Consider the following 21,297-nt stretch of genomic DNA (forward strand, 5'->3'; position numbering starts at 1 on the left):
CTAAATTATATTTTAATCTAATTTCTGGAAAGTTCTGCAGTAGCAGCTTAAGAAAGCAAACCAAATTTTACTGAGGAAAAAGTCTAGTAAATAAAAGATTAACAATCTAGTAAATAAATATTAAAGGCACTCACAGTTAACTTTTTTTTTAACTAAGGGGGAGAAAGGTAGACACCAAGGTGTGCAACATCTGCAAGTGGTTGATGTTGGTTTCTCAAAAATAAAGGAGACTAATATAAAATATAATCTGACTGATCTTTAAAAATCATGCTAAGTTTTTTTTTTAACCACCGTATGTCTCCACTAACAAAGCAAAAGCTTTTAATACAAGGATTTTCACATTCTGCACAAACATTCACCCCTTGTAAATTAAGAACTACATGTAAATCAAAACACCAAAAATTGTCTAAAGGTATCCAAAACATACTACTGGAGGCCTCAGGGTTTTGTTTTCACATTCCTTCCACAGATCTACTAGTAAAGCTCTTCTAGAATAGGTCTTCATTTCAATACAAGATTGTTCAATATGCCATTTCGTGTGAATAGAGCTTGGGAGACTGATTCTCAAAACCATCTCAGGAGATGCTTAATTACATCTCCAACTCCAATTTCTTTCGACACAAACAGCAACATAGAGAAAACAGTTCACACACAGAGTTAGGAAAGGAGAGGAGTAAGGGTACACCGGAGAGCCCCATTCTTTTGTTTTGGTGGCAAAAGCAGCAAAAATAAAGGTTTACTTAAGCCATCTACACCTATCCCCACCCATCACAGCCCTGCAGACCCTATCACCCATCTGTCCTCAAAACACTAGACAGCCCCTAAGGTTGGAAGAACCCGAGGCTTTCCACGTTTGAAAGATGGGCTAGGGAGGCTGTGTGCTGGGGGTACTGACAGAAAAAGAGCGAGGGCACAAACCCTTTGAGGACAGAGGGACAAGACGATGCATCTAAATGGGGAGGATGGGACGCGTCACAGAAACCAGGAGGTTTGCAAATTCGTCGGGAGAAAAGCTCCATAGGGCAGACACAGGATGCTGCCTGTTCAGTGATGGGGACATACGGTCAGTGCTCTACAAGGAGAGAGACACGCTCGTAGGAGACACGAGAGGGCGTGAACCAGGCAGTTCTGAAGTCGGATCCCAAAAAGGGTTGAGACAGCCTCAAACAAACCCGTACCAAGAGGCTGAGACTTACGGTTACTTCTTGGGCTCAAGGGAAGGGTTGGCTGGACTCTGCACGTCTGCAATTCTGCCTCCGCCGCGGCCGCCCCTGCCTCTCGCGCCGAGTCGGTGTCCTGAGGTACACTCCCCGACCCACCCACCTGGAGAGGCGCCCCTTCCTTGACCGCCTGGGTGCACCCGCTGAGCGAAGGCTGCCGGGGCGGAGGTTGCGCACTGGAGGCCCGCGGGAAGCGTAGCGTGAGCCGAAGGCACCGTGGCGAGGCTCAGACTGAGCGGGCGCCCCCCATCCCTCTCCGGCCGCCGCGCCGCCTCTCGGGGGAGGGGAAGAGGGGGCGGTGGCTCTTGCCTCCGCCTCACGGTCAAGTCCGGCTCATGCTCGAGCTTTGCGCGCGCGCGCGCGTGGTCCCCGCCGTCCTCCTCCCCTCCCCTGCCTCCGGCTCTGTCGCTTCCGCCGCCGCCACCGCGGTCTCGGAGCCGCCCGCCACCAGTCCCAGAGAGCCTTGTAGCCCCAACCAGCAGCAGGCAGGAACGGCAGCACCTCTGCTGCCGACCCGGAAGCTCTTCCGCCGCCAACCGTGAGGCTGCGAGGGGTGTGAACCCGGAAGCGATTTTCTCGCCCGGGTAGCGGCGGGATGGAAAGATAAGGCCTTTGAAGACCTGGGAGCTCATAATTTCTGGAGGAAGTACAAGGGTGATCGGTGCTCAGGCGCGAGGAAAGGGAAGGACAATAAAGAACGGGTGCGCAAGAGACCCGAGCTCTCGGGGTGTGGGGTGGCGAGCGCGGTGGAACGCGCCGGGCGGCTTCTGGTGGGGACCGAGGGTCTTCCTGCCACAGGAAGTTGGGCCGGGCTGCTGTGCCTGGGAAAAGAGAAGGAGGGATGAAAAAACGGTGACTGTCCCCCGCCCCCACGGTGACTGTCCCACCCAGGGAGTTGAATGTAGCTGCCCCAGAGACAGTGGGCCGCCCGCACGGGTGACACCGCTAGGTTTCTTTTGCGGAAACGAGGAGAAGCAAGATCCAGATTCCAGAGAGAGAAACGAGGTGGGGACCCGAATCACCTCCGTATCTAGAATCTCTCAGGCAAGGAGTTTCTTTTTACCACTAGTTATAGAGAAGCAAAGCCACCTTTGAGGTGAAAAAAGAGCAAAGAGGCTTGCAATTTTCCTGGTTGTGGGTCTTGAAGGGTGGTAGCGTGGGAAAAAAAAAAAAAAAGGCAGAGTGTTTGTTGTCGTGGCAGGAACACCGAGTCAGAGCTTGTCATTCTAACTCGCTTTCCCTTTCTTCTTTTAGGGTTTTTCGTGTTCTTTCTTTGCTCTTTCTGCATGGTGTTTTTAGCTTCACCAGAAGTCTTTTACCTCGCTGACCTAACTCAGAATCTCAGTTCCATTCCTTTCCCACTCTCCCAGAGAGCTATGTTTCTTTACAGTTTGTTTGCAAGAAGTCTAATGTCTGTTGTATACCTCCCCTTCTCCAGTCATAGTGACAACCAAAAATGCCCTCGTGTATTTTAAAATGATACCACCCCCCAAATGAGAACCATTTCCACCACTTCATTTCTAAGGCCTTATTATTTAATATATTGTCATTTATGCCTAAGCATTTTCTGGTGTAGAGTGCGGCATATAACAAAATGCCACGTATTTCCTGTACTTAGTCACTTAAACCTTATTAAAACTCGGCCTCAACATTTCATAACATTTCTAGTTATACCTTAATTATTTTTAGCTCAAGTTGTTCTCTTCCTGTCCATTTGTTTGTGTTTCTACCGTTGCAGGTTTTACCTTCATTATTAATTCAGAAATATTATTTCCCTGACTTGAGGCTTTGTTTACTTATTTCATGTCACAGGAAGAATGTGTATTTCAAATAGTCAAGTGGGAATATTGAAAATCAGTTTTACGAATCTTGGGAATGTTAACATTAAATTAAAAAAAAAAAAACTAAGTGATGAGCATTAACAAATAAAGCACTTGGCTAATAGATGTTTTCTTATCCTGAGTTGACCAAGACAGGAATTGATTTGCTTTAAATTCAGTTTGGAAAGCTAAGAGTTACTTGATTTCTCTGTTAGGTGCTTAATAGCAAAACTTGTTTGTAGAATTGTACCATATATATTATACAATGTCTTCACAATACAGTGTCTTTTAGGGAGTTTGCAGTCTTTAAAGAGGTGTCCTTACATCTCATTCACTTATATAATTTATGGAAAATGTGTGTGCATTATTCTGAATCATAATTTCAAGTCATTATTTACTTTATAAACATTTATAATCTCATGACTTTTTAAGCCTCAAGATTCTTAACTGTGCCATTACGGAGATCTATAAAAATGTGTATCTTCATTTTGAAATTTTTTACCTTTAACAGAAAGGAATTTAAAAGACTATAAGAAAATCTTAAATCATAAGCTAATATTTTGAATAGTTTTGTGATGAAAATGCAATCAAAATCATCTCTGGTTTGCCTTTTAGGTACTAGCTAGTCTAAGATATACAAATAAATATTTTATTTTTTAATTATTTCCAAAGTGATTATATGGAAATAAAAATTTTCAGGTTGGGATATAATACTCTGGTTTTTACTTTGCCACCAATCATGTCATTTAGTCTTTTAAGGAATTTTTGTTTGTTTTTGAAGCAATGGGAAATCCAGAAAACCTAGAAGATGCATATGTTGCTGTTATTCGGCCAAAGAATACTGCCAGTCTCAATTCTCGGGAATACAGAGCTAAGTCATATGAAGTAAGAAAATTTAATGACATTTGATTTCTAACACTGAATGTCGTTCTATATTACCATTAACATATAAAACTTTATAATGTTTTAAGCCTCATTGATGTTGATTATTCTAGGCCTCTACCCCTCATTGTCTTTCTGCTACATGTTTTATGACCGTTTACTATTATTTACATGTGTAGGTTATTAGATAGTAAAAGTTACTCCTTTGAGCTTTTCTTACAATTTGTATATTTAGATTTAGTACAGTTTGTAGAATGATTCTCAAAAATGAAAAAATTACAAAAGTTTGCTCACTCAAAGTTTCAGTGTAAACATTGTTCTTAGTTATTTTCCCAAATTATATTAAACTATTCATTAAATGTTTGATTTTTACCTGAAGTTCTAAGCAATCAAGTTACTTCTGTGTGGTCTTGAATTGTATTACATACTGCATTAGTAAATATGTAATTGAGGCAAAAATAAATCTAACTGAATTGTTTTCTTTTCTATACAACAGATGCCAAGCACGATGAAATATTTTTAATCTAACCTAATTTATCTAGTATTACTTAAACTGCTTTTTTAAGCTTATCTGAAATCTGTTAAAGGGTACTGCAGGGTTTTCAGTAGACTGTTATTGCATCAATGCTTTTGCTTACTCTTTCTCAATCTGGGATACACTGTCTAATTACTGGAAAACTTTTGAGACTATTAGTACCAGGACCCCAGCTCCTAGACATTTGATTTTACAGGTCAGTGATGGGGCTGGGCGGTGATATTATTATTTTAAACTATTCTAACTTATTGCTAGAGCTGAGAAAGGCTGCTAACTTATTATCGTATTTTAGATAAAGTACATTTTATTTTAAACTTAATGTTATTTTTCTCATCTAAGATTTTGTTACATGAAGTTCCCATTGAAGGACAGAAAAAAAAGAGAAAGAAAGTTTTGTTGGAAACTAAACTTCAAGGCAACAGTGAAATTACACAAGGGATATTGGATTATGTTGTAGAAACCACCAAACCAATTTCTCCAGCAAACCAGGGTATCAGAGGTAGGAAACTTTTCTCTATTTTTCTTAACACAATTTTCTTTAAATACTTGTGAAAAAAGATATATTTTAAAATATACAAAAATCAATTTTTTTTTTAACATTTGAAAAACTTCCAAAAGAAAAAGGTTTTTTTAAATTATATCAAGCCCCTTAAGAAGTAATTGAACTATAATTTTTCCCAAAACTTGGAAAGCATTTAGGGAAATGACAATCTTACTGAATTGGTCAGTAGAAAGGAAATGAAGTAGTGATTTGAAAACTGTAATCAATTACAAATTACTTTTGCTAAAGGTTTAGTGTTCTAAATAAGTATTATTGAACTATTACTTTTATGGTTCTACTCCAGGATAGAAGAAACTACAACCTCTCTCTGTAACTAAAAGTTAACATTCATGGATTATGGGAAATCCTGTAAATTACCAGATAGCAGGGATCTTCTTTCCATTTTTCCATAGGAATAAGTCCCTTTCTAAGAGCAAAACTAAAGTGTAAACATATTAACCTTGAAATATTGAAGCACCCTTTAAAATGTTAAATAATATATAGATGGTGAAAGTGATTAAAAATTAAGGATCCATTTACACAGGTTATAGCCTTTTTTTTTTTTGGCAGTGCTGGGGATTTGAATCCAGGGCCTCGTGCTTGCGAGGCAAACACTCTACCAACTGAGCTATATCCCCAGCCCAGCTATAGCCTTTTAACAAGCAAAAGTAGTCAGAAATTATAGAAACTATAAACTATGTCCAAGATTCAGGCGTCATAATTAAAAAGATAATTCTTGTTTCAGTGAAAACTAAGTTCAAAAGAGCTATTAGTGAGATAAAGAGTACCTCTCTGTATCTACTTTTGATTTTTAAAGCTTTTTCAGGTTTTTCCCCCTTATAGAGATTAGTTGTCTGATTTATCTGTTTTAGTAAAGAGATTGTTGCAGAGATATAGCCAAATCCTGTGATATATTAGTTATTTTTGGTATTTGTTCTCTAGACATAATCTAGCTGAACTATACAGCTGTGTTATGACTTTCAGAGGTACCATTTGCTTTATTATAAGATCCAAATAGATTACTTCCACAAAAGAGCTTTAAGGATTTTTGTGAGTCAGGGCTCTATTGTAACTCAAGATTATAAGAAGTTCCTGCATAACTTTACTGGTCTTTGATATATATTCTGAATCTCACAAAAGATTTTTTTTTCCTAATTGTTGGGTGGGTTCTTTTTTTTTAATAAAATGATCTAGAAACCAGTTTTCCCTCAGGGGAAAGATATGGAGGTGAGGGGAAAGAGGAATGTCCTTTTGGGTAATTAAAGTACGTGAAATACTGTGAATGTCACAAATTTGCCAGTCTTTTCTACCTTAGTTTTTGACTTCTCTGTTAAATTTTCATTAAGACTTCTTCCACAATTGCCAAATTATTTATAGTTATCAAGATTTATCCTGAGACTGAATTCATGGGACAGAAGTCTGATTAGATTATCAGGTATTTGAGCTGAGACAGACAAGTAATAATTTGCTGTGAATTAGCCAAGCTCTGCTACTAGTTCTATTCACCCAGAAAGGTATAAAAGAGGTGTCAGTATTAACAAAAATTCCCCTGGCCCAGAGTGCTAGGCAGTTTCCCTTCGGAAGAGTTATAAGCGAACCAGCACCCTGAAGTATACCTAGCAAAATTTTACCAATTTAGACAATAAAGTAAACTACTATATTTTCAGGCAGCTTTTAATTTAAAAAATAGAGGAGTTTACTATTAATCAATTGAGCTTTTCTAAATGTATAAGGGTTATTTTGGTTTGTTTGGTTTGGTTTTTATTTGTTTTTGATGTTGGAGATGGAACTCAGGAACTCACACATGCTAAGCATGAGCTATATCCCAGTGATTCATTATATAATGAAAATCACAAGGAGCAATAGGTGTGCTTTACATTTTATGTGGACTACATGTGCTTTTTACTACCACACTTAATTCCTGAAATTCTTTAATTGGTCCTTCAATTTGGTTTGTGGACATTTTCACAACTATAAATGGAAATGCAGATAGAGGTTGTCGCCTATAATGAGCATATTGCTATTAATTGAGAAATTAGGACTAAACCCTCACATTCCATTTTGAAGTCAGTGACTTTTCTGCCTCCCACAACAGATCTCATAGTTACATATAAGGTTTGTAAAGCAGGTAGTTCAACAATAGATCAGAACCAGATCTGGGGAAGCAGCAAAGCAGGAAGGAGCTAGTGCAAAGGAGACCTCAAGACAGACAAAAGAAATAGTACCTCTAAGCTTATTAGAATGTTATTCTGTATCTAACACTTATATTTTGAACAAGTGTCCATTTTATAAAATAATTTGGGGGCTATAATAGAAAAGGCTTTAATAATCAGAACTAACTGATATTTTGTGAATAAATGAAACATCTATTTAACTACTTTTCTGAAGAAGGTATCCCACTTGCTACCCGTTCTATTCCTTGAGGTGAGGAGATTGGATATTGATAAATTTGATAAATATCATGGCAAAGGAATCTAGACAATGAAAGGTTTTCAAGTACAAGATTAGTAGGTTATTTATAGCCCTCTTAATGCCAAATCAGGGTAAACAGACTCAAAAATTGTAGTTACAATTCAAAAAACAGTAGTTTGTGACCCAGATTTTTAATAAAAATTAATACTGAGGATGAAGTTGAATGTTTAAAAAAAAAAAAGAACTACCATTTAAGATTTTGAAACTTTGACATACTACCCTCCTCAGTGAACCCAGACTATAATAAAATTTTTACCACCTTTCTCCAAGCTGAGTGAGGAAGTATATGTTTGTTGACACTACAGGATGCCTTGCTGTTGAGACCTGCTCTCTCAATCCTTAGCAGAACAGTTTTTCTTGCTATGAATAGGGAACTTCTTTTCTAGTGAGTGAAACCATGACCCTGAATGTACTAGTTGATTATCTATAGGATGATCTGTTTTGTCAGAATTATTAGTTTTTATTAGTATATATAAAACAGTTTAAGTATATTTCATTTCCTCTTAATGTTGTCTTAAATTTTTTAAATTTTCTTTTTAAACTTATTTATTTATTTGCAGTACAAGGGATCAAACCCAGGGCCTTGCCCAAACTAAGACAAGTGCTCTACCACTGAGCTATATCCCCAAATCCTAAAAGATTTATTTTCTAATTTGCAAGCTAATTTATAAGATTAGAAGTCTGTTATTTTTACCTTTGCTGCCTTTCTTAAAATAATTAGGAAAACGAGTGGTACTAATGAAGAAATTTCCTCTGGATGGAGAGAAGATGGGCAGAGAAGCGGCATTATTTATTGTTCCATCAGTTGTCAAAGGTGCAATCTCTGTCTTATATTTATGTACTTTAGATGCTAAGTGAAAGTTTATTGAGGAACTTAGAAATTTACATTCATAGTTACTACTGTGATATTGTTGTAAATATACATGTTTTTAAGTTAATAGAAGAAACAATTTTTACATGTCAAAAATGTTTTGATGTCAAACTAATGTATAGTCTTCTTTATATATCGGCTAATATATAAGCATTATTGGCTGAACAGTAATGCTTTTGTTTCATTTTTTTAAATAGGATGGAGAAGTGAGGAGGGAAGGTATAATTGAGATTAGAAGTATTTAGGTTAAAATAGGAATTTTTCAAGTAATATACTATAGATAGAATAGAAATAGATACCTGAGTATTTTGGGAAATAAACAGATAACCAGAGCCTATCTTATTATTGGTGATAAGAAATGCCAATAATAATTCTAAAATACACTGCCCAATAGTAATATTTGTAGTATTTAAAGAACATAGGTATAATATGAAAATTTGAGGCTTTGACATCCTATAACAACAGAAAACATTAAATTTCAGCATAGACCATATAGCCAACTAATTTTGTATCTTTGGGCAGATCATCTCTTTAAGTTTTAGCTTTTTATTTGTAAAACAGGACCACTATTATTAAGTGTTCTCACTTGGTTCATAGTGCAAGAGGAATTCAGTTATACATTGGATATTAAATCACTTTGGAAACTATAGAGTACTGGCTTCACGTAAGATAATGATAACACTAGTGATATCTTAATGACTAATCGTAAACATCTCATTAGCCTGCTGCTTCACAGTTCTTTGGATTTATTTTATTAACCAGAAGTGACATTCCAGATATGTTTTTACAGGCATTCCTAAGATAAATTGTTAAATGTTTTAAGTGGTGTTGGAATATTAGTAAGTCTTACAATATTGTTGAGGAAAAGAAAGAATAAATAATTTCTGTAGTCCTCCAAGATTCTCTATACTCCTTTCACAAACTAAATGGAGAAGATTACAGAGCTAGACATCACTTGAATCTAGCCCTTTTAATTCCAACTTTAGAACAATTTATATCATACTTAAGAATTTTTTTTAAATACTGTGTATTTAAGTGCAGAACATGTAGATGTAACCCTTTTATATGATGACACCATTCTTCTTTTTTCTTTTTCAGATAATACTAAATATACATATACTCCAGGATGCCCAATTTTTTATTGCTTACAAGATATTATGCGAGTCTGTAGTGAATCCAGTACTCACTTTGCAACACTTACAGCAAGGATGTTAATAGCTTTGGATAAGTAAGAAATGCCATTAAAAATATTTTTTAATTAATCAAATAACATGTTCATACTTGAAATTAGTCTGATACAACGCTTTTAAAATGATGCATTATTAAGAAATGGTAAGTTTTTCTATTATAAATAAAAATCAAAACCACCTAAGGCAAGATTGGCTTATCTGTTTATAGCATGTTAATTTTGTTGAAAAATAACAAACACTGCCCTGACCTCAGAATTAAGATTCTTCTGTTATAAAATGGACTTAATATTTAATTACTCTTTTTAGTAAGTCATTTAATCTTTCCCACCTTTATCTTTCTATAACAGTAAGACTATTATCACCTACATCTCAGTGGTGTAAATTTTGAAAGTACTTCATATTTTGTTTAATATTTTTTTTTAGTTGGAGTTGGACACAATACCTTTGTTCATTTTTTATGTGGTGCTGAGAATCGAACCCAGTGCCTCACACATGCTAGGCAAACGATCTACCACTGAGCCACACTCCCAGTTCTAATACTTCATATTTTTGAAAGGCATTTTTATCATTACAATACATATACATTTTTAAAAATTGTTTGCTGTGTCCATTAACAAAATTTTTATTAACAAATGAGGTACTTAGCCAACACTAATGAAAATTATAAAAATCCAGATGTAATACTGAAAAGTGTTGGGCTGGGATTATAGCTCAGTTGGTTGAGTGCTTACCTAGCACACATGAGGCACTGGGTTTGATCCTCAGCCCCACATAAAAATAAATAAATAAGATAAAGATATTGTGTCCATCTACAACTAAAAATCTTTTTTAAAAAAGTGTCACATATCAGAGTTAGTAGTCTACTTTTCCATCTTCATTTTTGAACAGGTGTTTCTACTACCTTTTTTTTTTCTTTTTTGCCAGGTGGTTAGATGAACGTCATGCACAGTCCCACTTTATTCCAGCTTTATTCCGACCTTCTCCACTTGAGCGAATAAAAACTAATGTCATAAACCCTGCATATGCTACTGAATCAGGTCAGGCAGAAAACTCACTACATATGGGCTATAGTGCATTAGAAATAAAGAGTAAAATGTTAGCCCTAGAGAAAGCAGATACCTGTATTTACAACCCCTTGTTTGGATCAGATCTTCAATATACAAATCGGGTAAGAGTTGAATTTTGGCTTTGGTTTCAAAAGACATTTCATGTCAAGTGTAATTTTTTTCTGAGATACATATATCTATTGTTAATTGTAAAGGTTAAAATGACATCCATGCTCTGTTTATATACATAAATGTCAATTATTTAAAGCTCTTAAGGAGTTTTTCTTTTTGTTTTATTTTCCCCTTTCTAGGTAGATAAAGTGGTAATAAATCCATACTTTGGTCTAGGAGCTCCAGACTACTCAAAAATCCAAATTCCCAAACAGGAAAAATGGCAGAGAAGCATGAGCAGTGTCACAGAAGACAAGTACTTTTTTAGTTTTACTCCATAAACTATGTTACAGTGTTAAAGTGTTGTTTAAAATCATACTGTGCTATAATTTTGCAAATTAGTTATTATTTTATTTGTAGCTGCTTGGTGATATGTAACTTTCATAGGTGTGTCACATTTGTTTTGAAACAATTTCAATTTAAACACTGCTATTTGTATTTTTAAAATTTCTTTTTAATAATTAGAGAACGACAATGGGTAGATGATTTTCCTCTACATCGAAGTGCCTGTGAAGGAGATTCAGAACTACTAACCCGTCTTCTCAATGAGAGATTTTCAGTCAACCAATTAGATAGTGACCACTGGGCACCCATTCATTACGCATGCTGGTAAATGAATTACTTATTCTTTTATTTTTAGAGAGAATAAATTCTTAGTTTTAAATATTAATATATCTTATCAAAAAACTATTCTCATTCTAGATACTTTTTCTCCACCGATTGCCTTCTGAGCTTTCTATTTTGATCATTTGATTATTGTGTATGTGCCGCTGTTCAGAATTGCAAGGTCTGACCCATAGGAAAAGTACTACCATTGTTATTGGGGAATGTCAAGTCTTTTAATATTATAGTTAATAACTAGTAAATGTCACTGTCAAGCCTAAGATTCCTTATTTAACCTTGCAGTTTCTATTGATTCGTATTGGGTTTATGTTGTGTTAGTTTGTCCTCATTATAAAGCTTGTATGTGATAACAATGTAGATCTTGCATCATGTTAAGAAAGTATCCTTTTAATTCTTTGGGAAACTGTGGTATCAGAAACCTTCATTAGAATCACAACCTTCTGTTTTTTTAGATGTGAGGATTTGAAAAGAATTGAAGTGAGCTCTTAACACTACTTGCCCCATGTAGCTCTTGCTCTCCTACTCTTTTCACATAATACTACTTCCCCTTAGCTGGGCTGAATTTTCAGTATTAGTGGCTATAGTGAACAGAATGCCCATTGCTTCAAAAGAACATAATCATACCATTTTTCTATGAGAAAGTTATTTTTGACCTGTTGTTTAAAGTGAAGTATCGAATTACTTACTAACCGTTAAATGTCCACAAATATCTTAACTGTGTCCTATTAAGCAAGAAACTTCACATATATGCATCTTAGTTCATTTATTTATATGTAAAATATAATAACTAGATCATTTCTAGAGTCAATCCAATTCAAAATTATTTTGGTTTCTCTAATTCTAATATTTGTGATCAAGTATCTAAATTTAGTTGGTTTTAAAATATGATTTTTTCTCTTTCCTTATAAATAAGCTCTTTTCTATAAATTTGCTCTTACGTTTTCAATTTGGAAAACGTTTAAATTTATGTTTAAGGTTACGCCAAATCATGCTTAATTGATCTACTAGTTGTTCCTTCGGATTACCAATAAATATTTTTTATATAAACAATACTAAAAGAAATTGCATGCTTTTCCTGGAGATAAACAAAAGAGGTAGAGAATATTGATCAAACTCCAAACAGATACCCTGTGGAATTGGGAAAGGCCAAGGCAATGAATTGTAGTTTATGGCAGGAGATTATATTTTTCTCTAATAAAAGAATGGTAGTAATTTCAACTGCCTATTACATGAAAGTACTAGTCTAGCATTTAACGTGCTTTGGAGGGTATCTCAGTCTCAATCCCAACTGTTATACCTAAAAGTATGACCATTGGCAAGTTACTTAACATCTTTAAGGGTCTGTTTCCTTATATATAAGATAGACTTCCAAATGGTACTTTTCCTAAGATTAAAAAGGAAAATACAGGACTGAGTTGTAACTTGGTGGTAGAACACTTGCCTAGCATGCTGAGGTTCAGTCCCCAGCACTATCTCAAAAAACATAAATGAAGATTAGGGTTCTTTGAGGGCACATAATAAGCACTTAATAGAAGTTGGCTTTTATTAAATATTGTTGGAACTGGGGTGATAGAGTATATGCTTATTAGCACGCATACACAAGCATCCCCCCCAACAAAAGAAAAAAGAATGAAAGAAAAAAATGTTAAAATGTAAATATGTTGGTGTCTCATTTTAAAACTTATTAAGCTATAGTATTTTAATTGCAACTTCTTGTTAATAGAGTGCTCCAAGGAAAAGAGATTTAGTCTTTGATAAAATTAACTTTTTGTCAGCCAGAAATAATGATCGTGTTTAATAACACCAGCCATAGTATGGGTCACCTTGGAATATTTGTAATCAGATGCATGATTTGATTGTTGTGAATTTGAAAAAGAATATTTTGTTAAGAATTTAAATTACTTTATTTTGGAATATTCGCTTATTCAGTAATTGGCACAGTAATCTAGGAGGGGACACTGAGCTATCTCAGCATACAGAGTGGGGTTTGGTCCAGTCTTTATAAGGTTAGACAATGGTTTACCTCCTCTTGATCTGTTGTCTCATTTTTAAAATTTGCTGGGCGTGGTGGTGTAGACTTGTAATCCCAGCAGCTCAGGAAACTGAGACAGGAGGGTCACAAGTTTGAGGCCAGCCTTAGCAACTAAGCGAGGCCCTAAGCAACTTAGTGAGATGCTGTCTCAAAATAAAACAAAAAAAATTAAAAAAAAAAAAAAAAACTGGGGATATGGTTCAGTAAAGAACCCCTTGGTTCAATCCCTCGTACCAAAATAAATGAAAAATAGTAAAATAAAATGAAGCCAAGCACACTGACCCATTCCTATAATCTCAGTGAATTGGGAGACTGTGACAGGAGAATTGTAAGTTCCAAGTCAACCTCAACAACTTAGTGAAGCCCTGAGCAACTTAGCAAGACCATCTCAAAATAAAAACTAAAAAATCGAACTGGGGATGTGGCTCAGTGGTTAAGCACCTTTAGGTTCAATCCCAGGTACCAAAAATAAATAAGTAAATGAAATGATAGTTTTGATTAGATAAGTAGTTTTCAAACTTTTTGGTCTTAGGACTTGTTTTCCTTTTAAAACATATAGGATCCCCAAAGAGCTTTTGTTTATGTGGAATTAATCCAGTGTTATTTAGTGCATTAGAAACAAAAGCAGAAAAATAGCCTAAATATATATTAATGTATTTTAAAATAATAAACATATGTATTAGCATAATATAAGTTTATTAAAAATGCCATATTTTCTAAAATAAAAAATTAATGAGAAGAATGGCATTGTTTTTTACAGTCTTACAAATCTCTTTACTGTCTTAGTTATTAAGTGTATCGCAAAACATGTCACATAGCTTCTAGAAAACTTCATACTATACTAATAAGAAAATGATAATGAAAGGGGCAAATAATATCTTGTATTATTATGAAAATATTGACCTAGAAGACATCCTAAAAATTTTTTCAGCGGCCCTTATCATGGATTTCTGGATCACTTTTGAGGACCATTTAATTAGATTACCCCTAGGATTGCTCAAAACTGTTAAAATTCCTCAGACAGTGATTAGGTACCTAAATACTGTTCTTTAACTTCTAGAATCATCATTTTCACTCCACATGGTAAATGTGTCATCCACTTGTAAATGTCTCATAACCCATATTCTGTTACCTCTTTACCCTTTCGATGCCAGACCCTCTGTTTTGTATCAAATCAGTTTTTCTTTCTCTGATAGTACTTTTAGGCTTTAGGTCATTGCCAGAAAGTATTTTTAGAACTATGATGATATGGCTCACTACAAATTATTCCATCTGATTTCATTTGGATCTTCACTGTAGCTTAGCTGTCTATTCTCTTTGCTTCATTCCTTCTCTCAACCTTTTGGTCCTCCCCTACAAATTATTCTAAAACTTTCTATCCCTAAATACATAAATGCTCACTATTTTCATTCTCAGCTTTCATAACTCCCTGTGTTTCACCCCCCGATTTTCAAAGAAAGTTGAAAGCAGAAATGTACTTCATTATATCTAATGATAAGTTTTTGTTTTCAATCCATTTCCTGTATCATAAGATAGGCTTGTTGGGGTTGGGGGTATAGCTCAGTTGGTAGAGTGCCTGCCTCACAAGCACAAGGCCCTGGGTTCAATCCCCAGCACCCAAAAAAAAAAAAAAAAAAAAAAAAAAAAAGATAGGCATGGGAAAATCATTCCTGTTCCCCATTCAGATCACTATTTCCTTTTTCACACTTCCTTTGCTCTTACCTTCATATATGTTTCTCTGTCCCTCCCTGTAAAGAACATTAATTTGAGCTTGCTACCTATTCTACCTGTTTCTTTCCTTCCTTTCAAAGCCACTTCAAAAAGGTGAATGGGCCACATCCTTTCTGTATCACAGTCTTGATATATATTCTTTACCTTCTCTGAGTTTTTAATTTCTTTCCCTACTCTGCATACTGTTGACCACCCCTTTATTCTAAGAACAAATTGGAGTTGCAAGAGTGTAATGAAACTTTAGTAAAGGTTTCATAAGTGCCAGATTTATTGTTAATCTATCACTGTTATTATTAAGGAAATATTGGCCTCTGTTCTATGATCCAAGCATGTGTAGTAGCGTGGAAACCAAGATTCAGAAAACCAGATTCTGTCTCTGGATAGTAACCATGAGACCTTGGACACATTACTTAACTGGCTTCAAGCTTCATTTTTCTCATGCTGCCAATTCATGTTTGTATTTATTATTTTATTACTGCTTCTGAAATTGTTCCCTCATTATCTTTTCCTGAAAGGCTGTTTTTCAAGATACATTTCATTGTTCTAAGATGATCATCTTTCTCTAAATTCTCTCTCAGAAAGATTTTATCTTAATAGTACCTTAATAGTAATTCATTTCAGTTAAATGATTTTACATAATCTAGATGGATATTCTAAGCCTTTGCCTCCCTCCTGAGTACCAATCCTGCATTTTCAGTTGTCTACTTAGCAGTTATTCATGCATCTTTTGTGCATAAGGCACTTTGGAGAATGCAGTGACACTGTCTTTACCCTTAATGAACTTCCAGGGTGATAGAAGACGTGTATAAATAAGAAGGATATCAGTTAAAATGAAATGAGTCCCATAAAAGTTAACAAAAATAAAATGCTAAAATGTATTAGGAATACAGAGAAATTTATCCTAAACTGTTTCAAAGGATTAGTAGAATTTAACCTGAACAAAATTAGGAAGAGGAGAAGAGCAAGATAAGGATAGCAGAGAACACCAGCAAATGTCACATGAATAAGAAAGGATAGGATACGATGACCAATTCAGAGTATAGGAAAACCACAGGGTTTGTGAAGGGGGGATAAAGCTCAGGGCACATCAGGTCAATTCCAATATGTATTGTTTTTCCTTTATCTAAAACCAAATTTCCCTTTCTCGTTCTCTCTTTCCATCCTCTTCTTTCTAAACAACAGATTACTTTTCACCATTGCTTCAGATTGCAGCATTTCATAAGTCTTTGGCTCTGAGATGTTGACTCACTGTGTCTGGCACATGCTTTGTACTCTTCTGAGACCTTGCTTTGCTTGTTCCTTTCCCCCCCTAAAATATTTTACCTCCCTTTAACACTTACTACTTTCTTTCTTATTTCAAATCTGTTCAAATTGTTCTTTCAAAACAGTTCTTTGTGTTTCCTGAAAACAAAAATCATTCATCTTCTCCAATGTTTTAAAGAATTAAATATATACTATTTTGATTTGACAATTTTTTTTTGGGGGGGGGGCAGGTACAGGGATTGAACCCAGGGATGTTCTACTTCTGAGCCACATCCCCAATCCTTTTTACTTTTTATTTTGACACAGGGTCTTGTTAAGTTGTTCAGGGTCTCACTGAGTTGCTGAGGCTGGCCTTGAGCTGGTGATCCTCCTGCCTCAGCTTCCCAAGTCACTGGGATTACAAGCATGCACCACGACACCCAGCTGATTTGACAATCGTGAAGTTCCTTTTTCGTTGTTATCCTAAATTCTTTCTTAAATCTAACAGCATTATGTTATTTATCCATATTAATGTCTTACCTCTCTAATTAATTATAAACCCCTCAGAGCAAACACCATGTATCATATCTTTGTGTCTTCCACATAGTCTAATGTAGCACCCATGTATAGGTTTGTCTTTGGGCCTCTTTTATAATTCATGGTCAGGCCTAAATGTAAAACATTCCTATAGGATTATTTATGACTTACTTTCTGATTCTAAACTTTTTATTTTATTTTTTTTCATTTTTTTATGCTGGGGATTGAACTCAGGGTCTCACATATGCTAAGCACATGCTCTACCACTATGCTGTACCCCCAGTATAATTTTAACTAAAAATTATGTCTTCCTAATTTATAACTTCTGTATTTTGTATGGAGTATTTTCCATCAGCTGCTCTATCTTATATTTGATTATATTTTCTCTCAATTGATCAGAAATAGAATTGAGCCAATATAATTGATTAAAAAATCCCTAAGCATGAGCAGCATTTTTTGTCAGTGTTTTGATCCATTAATACTTTGCTCTCTGTCCTAGAAAAGCCTCAGGTTTCTTTGACATATTAGCTGAATTTGGTATTTTTTAAACATTCCAGATGATTTTTTTAGTTAAGTTTCATTTTTTTGTAGGTATGGAAAAGTAGAGGCCACTCGTATATTATTAGAGAAAGGAAAGTGCAATCCAAACCTTTTAAATGGACAGCTGAGTTCTCCTCTTCATTTTGCTGCTGGAGGAGGACATGCTGAAATAGTACAGATTCTCCTAAACCATCCAGAAGTTGACAGAGTAAGTTATTTCCCTGATTTTTTTTTCCCCTAAGCAGTAAATAACATGTAATGACACTGAAATATTCCATTGTACACTTGAGAGGTCGACTGAAAAATGAAAACAAATTTTACTTTATAAAATAAGTGATATTTATGTATGAGCTGTGCTTTTGAGCATACATTTTAAATGTTTTTTATTATGGCAAAATATACTTCAGGTAAAATGTATAATTTTAAATATGTGTAAGTGTACAGTTCAGTGGTATTAAGTACATTCTCACCTTATTGTACAACCATTACCCCATCCTTTACCAGAATCAGAAAATTTTACCTCTTTTCATTTTATATTCTATTTCCCAAAAAATGTCTTAAAAGGGGGAAAAAAAAAAAAAAGATGTTCTAGCTATATGTTTCTGAAGCGGAAAATAAAACAATAACAAAACCTATGTTATATCTGTGTCAGAACTTTTAAAAAATCAATAATCCCTTTGATTAGTGCTTTCAATCTTTTAACTTTGGCAGTTCTTGTTTAAGTATACAGTATGTACTAAGTATGGTTAATGTTTACTTAGTACTTTGCATGAGTCGTTTTTTATGAAATTTTGATTTATTGAATGTTTTCCCTTAGAAAACAATTTGTAAAGTCTTTTTTCCTTCCCTCCCCAACATTTTTAGCACATAACAGACCAACAAGGAAGATCCCCATTAAATATTTGTGAAGAAAACAAACAGAACAACTGGGAAGAAGCAGCAAAATTGTTGAAGGAAGCCATTAATAAACCAGTAAGAATTATATTTATAGAGTCAAACATAGTTTTTAAGTTGTTAGATAATTTGAGGATCTGTGGCAAGAGTGAAAGGATTAAAGCTTGGATGACTTTACTACTATAAAATTTGTATATTAAATTTGTTGTCATTCTTAACATTTGAAATGTTTGGGGGGTGGTGGAGTACTGGAGATTGAACCCAGGGGCACTCAACCACTGAACCATGTGCCCAAACCTTTTTTTAATATTTTATTTTCCAACAGGGTTTTGCTAAGTTGCTGAGGCTAGCTTTGAACTTGTGATCCTCCTCCCTCAGTCTCCCACGTTGCTGGGATTATAGGCATGTGCCACTGTGCCTGGCTAAACATGTATTTTTGCATAACAAAATGAAAATTGGAAAAATAAAACTTTCAATACAATTAATCTATTTTGGGGACTGGGGTCGTAGTTCAGCGATAGAGTGCATGCTTAGAAGGCACAAGACCCTGGATTTAATCCCTTTCACCAAAAAACAAAAAACCTTATCTCCAGTATAATCTCTATAGTCATGCATCATTTAACAACAGGGATTTACTCTGAGAAATGCATTATTAGGCAATTTCATTATTATGCGAACATCATAAAGTGTATTTACAAAAACCTAGATGGCATAGCCTTTTATATACCTAGGATATATGTTATATAGCATCATGTATGTGGTTCTGTCGTTAACTAAAATGTTCAGTGATGCATGAATATAACTTGATGTGTTGATTAAAATAGTTCTAATTTATTGAAGTGTATTCCTGTACTTAGATCTTCTAAACAACATTTTATATTTGTAAATAACAGCATTGCACATTATTTATTAATTTAGTCTCAGACGTTAGTGAAAACTCATTTTCCCCTCACAAAAGTTGATTTAAGTGATTTCCTTGGCTCTTTTTTTCTTCTATTTCAACCTAGCCTTCCCATCTAATTATACCCAAAATAAACTGATAAATCTAATGACAAACACCCATGACTGTTAAGGAATATTGTATTACAAAGAGTAAAGTTTAATTTATATTCAGCATCGAGAAGAGGGCTAGGGTATAGTTCATCAGTAGAGCACTTGGTTAGCACATGCAAAGTCCTGAAGTTCAATTCCCAGCCCCACAGACTAACAAACAAAACAAAACAAAAGCAAAAATGGAAAGGAATTAACAGAAGAAATTGTTATTCCTCAAAGTTTTAGTGATTATAAAACTATCATTAATTTAAAAACTGGAAACTTCCAGGCCAGGGTACAAAGGTTTATACCAACACATGTAACTGATATGCCTGAGCCTTTCTAGACATTAACCATCAACCAGTTAATAAATATTTATTTAGCATATCTGTGAGTCTAACACCATGAAATACTCCTGAAAATGGTAAGGAACACATAATCTCTGACATTAGGAAATATTGTACAGACTCATCAGATATACACATTTTGTCAAAATACTATTCCAAGACTATAAGACAGAGACAAGAAATGATAAACAGTAGAGACATCCTCATGTTACACTTCATTATAATTAATTTTCTAACTATATAGTTACAACACATTTATTTCTGGCATAATTTTCATATTTTGAATGGATAAGAGGAATCAGGTACTTCAATCTAAAATGAATTGGCCTAGAAGTTACTTGGTAGCATCAGCACTTCCTGTAACACTTCTGTCTGGGTTTTTCTGAATTAAAGAAAGGAAGTTAACTCAAAATTTATTGTTCCACAACTTTTACCTTCACAACCTTTCATTATAGACTTCTCAGTACAAGTTATTGCTGCTGTGCATATATCTTCAGTATGATTTTTGACCCACTAGACTTGCTAGGTAGGTACTTGACTAAAACTGTATTCAGTAACCAAGTCTCATCTCCCATATGTTTACATTGTACATTAACAACTCTGAAACATCCTCCCAGAAGAATTTGAATTTTAAAGAATCATTTTGTTAGTTGCCAAAATTTATTTGACAGGGAACATTCAGAAGAAAATAATTTAGAAAATATAAATAATGGAAGTAAAATGTTTTTAAATATTATCAACAAGTTCTCATTTGAAGCAGTTTTCTGATATTTTCTGTGTTAGAAATCTATACTATAAGACAGGAAGTTGAAAGTAAAGTGTCTTATTGGATTGCGATAGGTAATTTTTAAGCCATTTGCCTAATTTATCATTCTTTGTCCTAGTATGAAAAAGTTCGAATATACAGAATGGATGGATCGTACCGTTCTGTAGAACTGAAGCATGGAAATAATACCACAGTACAGCAGATAATGGAAGGAATGCGTCTCTCTCAAGAAACTCAACAGTATTTCACTATTTGGATCTGTTCAGAAACCTTAGTAAGATAGTTTTTATTTTATTTTTTAAACCCCATTATTCCTTTTTGGAAGTGAGTTGATAAAATATTAATTATTGACTTTAAATTTTGAAATAATACCATGTTCTCTTTTATATAAATTATTAGTGTTCAAACTGTAGAGACAGGTGAGCCCCTAGGGCCCCTTACCTCCCTCATTCAAAACATTTTGTAAGTAGTAAAAACCAAAAATTTTCTTCTCTGGTAATGACATTTGATCCAAATGCCATTAAATGTAATGTTCATATAACTCTCTCAAAATAATCTAGATGTTCTTTTTTTTTTTTTTTTTTTTTTAAATTAGTTTTCCGGCAAACCTTTCTAGTTAACATCAAGTTAATGTGTGTGTATAAATACATATATATACATTTTCCCCTCAAAATATTGCAAACAGGTAAAGGACTTTAATTGATTGATATGATTATCTAATGGTTTAATTGTATCTTTTTTTGTGTGTGTGTGTGGTGCTGGGGATTGAACCCAGGGCCTTGTGCTTCAAGGCAAGCACTCTAC

General features: G+C 34.7%; 2 protein-coding genes across 4 annotated transcripts in view; one reads left to right on the forward strand and one right to left on the reverse strand.

Annotated features, from left to right (window-relative positions):
- Positions 1–1,711, reverse strand: part of Ankib1 (ankyrin repeat and IBR domain containing 1) — a 139,397-nt gene extending 137,686 nt beyond the window's left edge. Inside the window, exon 1 of one of the 3 annotated variants that reach the window (XM_047559952.1) lies at positions 1,197–1,711. The gene's annotated coding sequence lies outside the window, so the exon portion shown is untranslated. The remainder of the gene's footprint in view (positions 1–1,196) is intronic. The other 2 variants (XM_047559951.1, XM_047559950.1) reach the window with 2 other exon arrangements.
- Positions 1,712–1,771: 60 nt separating this feature from the next.
- Krit1 (KRIT1 ankyrin repeat containing) overlaps positions 1,772–21,297 on the forward strand; it is a 32,442-nt gene continuing 12,916 nt past the window's right edge. The window contains exons 1-11 of the mRNA XM_047559953.1: positions 1,772–1,921; positions 3,822–3,925; positions 4,797–4,956; positions 8,192–8,284; positions 9,440–9,569; positions 10,456–10,699; positions 10,889–11,004; positions 11,214–11,357; positions 17,506–17,662; positions 18,319–18,426; positions 20,612–20,767. Of these exons, the coding sequence (XP_047415909.1) occupies positions 3,824–3,925; positions 4,797–4,956; positions 8,192–8,284; positions 9,440–9,569; positions 10,456–10,699; positions 10,889–11,004; positions 11,214–11,357; positions 17,506–17,662; positions 18,319–18,426; positions 20,612–20,767 (1,410 nt within the window). The 5' untranslated portion in view covers positions 1,772–1,921; positions 3,822–3,823. The remainder of the gene's footprint in view (positions 1,922–3,821; positions 3,926–4,796; positions 4,957–8,191; positions 8,285–9,439; positions 9,570–10,455; positions 10,700–10,888; positions 11,005–11,213; positions 11,358–17,505; positions 17,663–18,318; positions 18,427–20,611; positions 20,768–21,297) is intronic.

Source organism: Sciurus carolinensis, chromosome 8, assembly GCF_902686445.1.
Source record: "Sciurus carolinensis chromosome 8, mSciCar1.2, whole genome shotgun sequence".
Taxonomy (NCBI): Eukaryota; Metazoa; Chordata; class Mammalia; order Rodentia; family Sciuridae; genus Sciurus; species Sciurus carolinensis.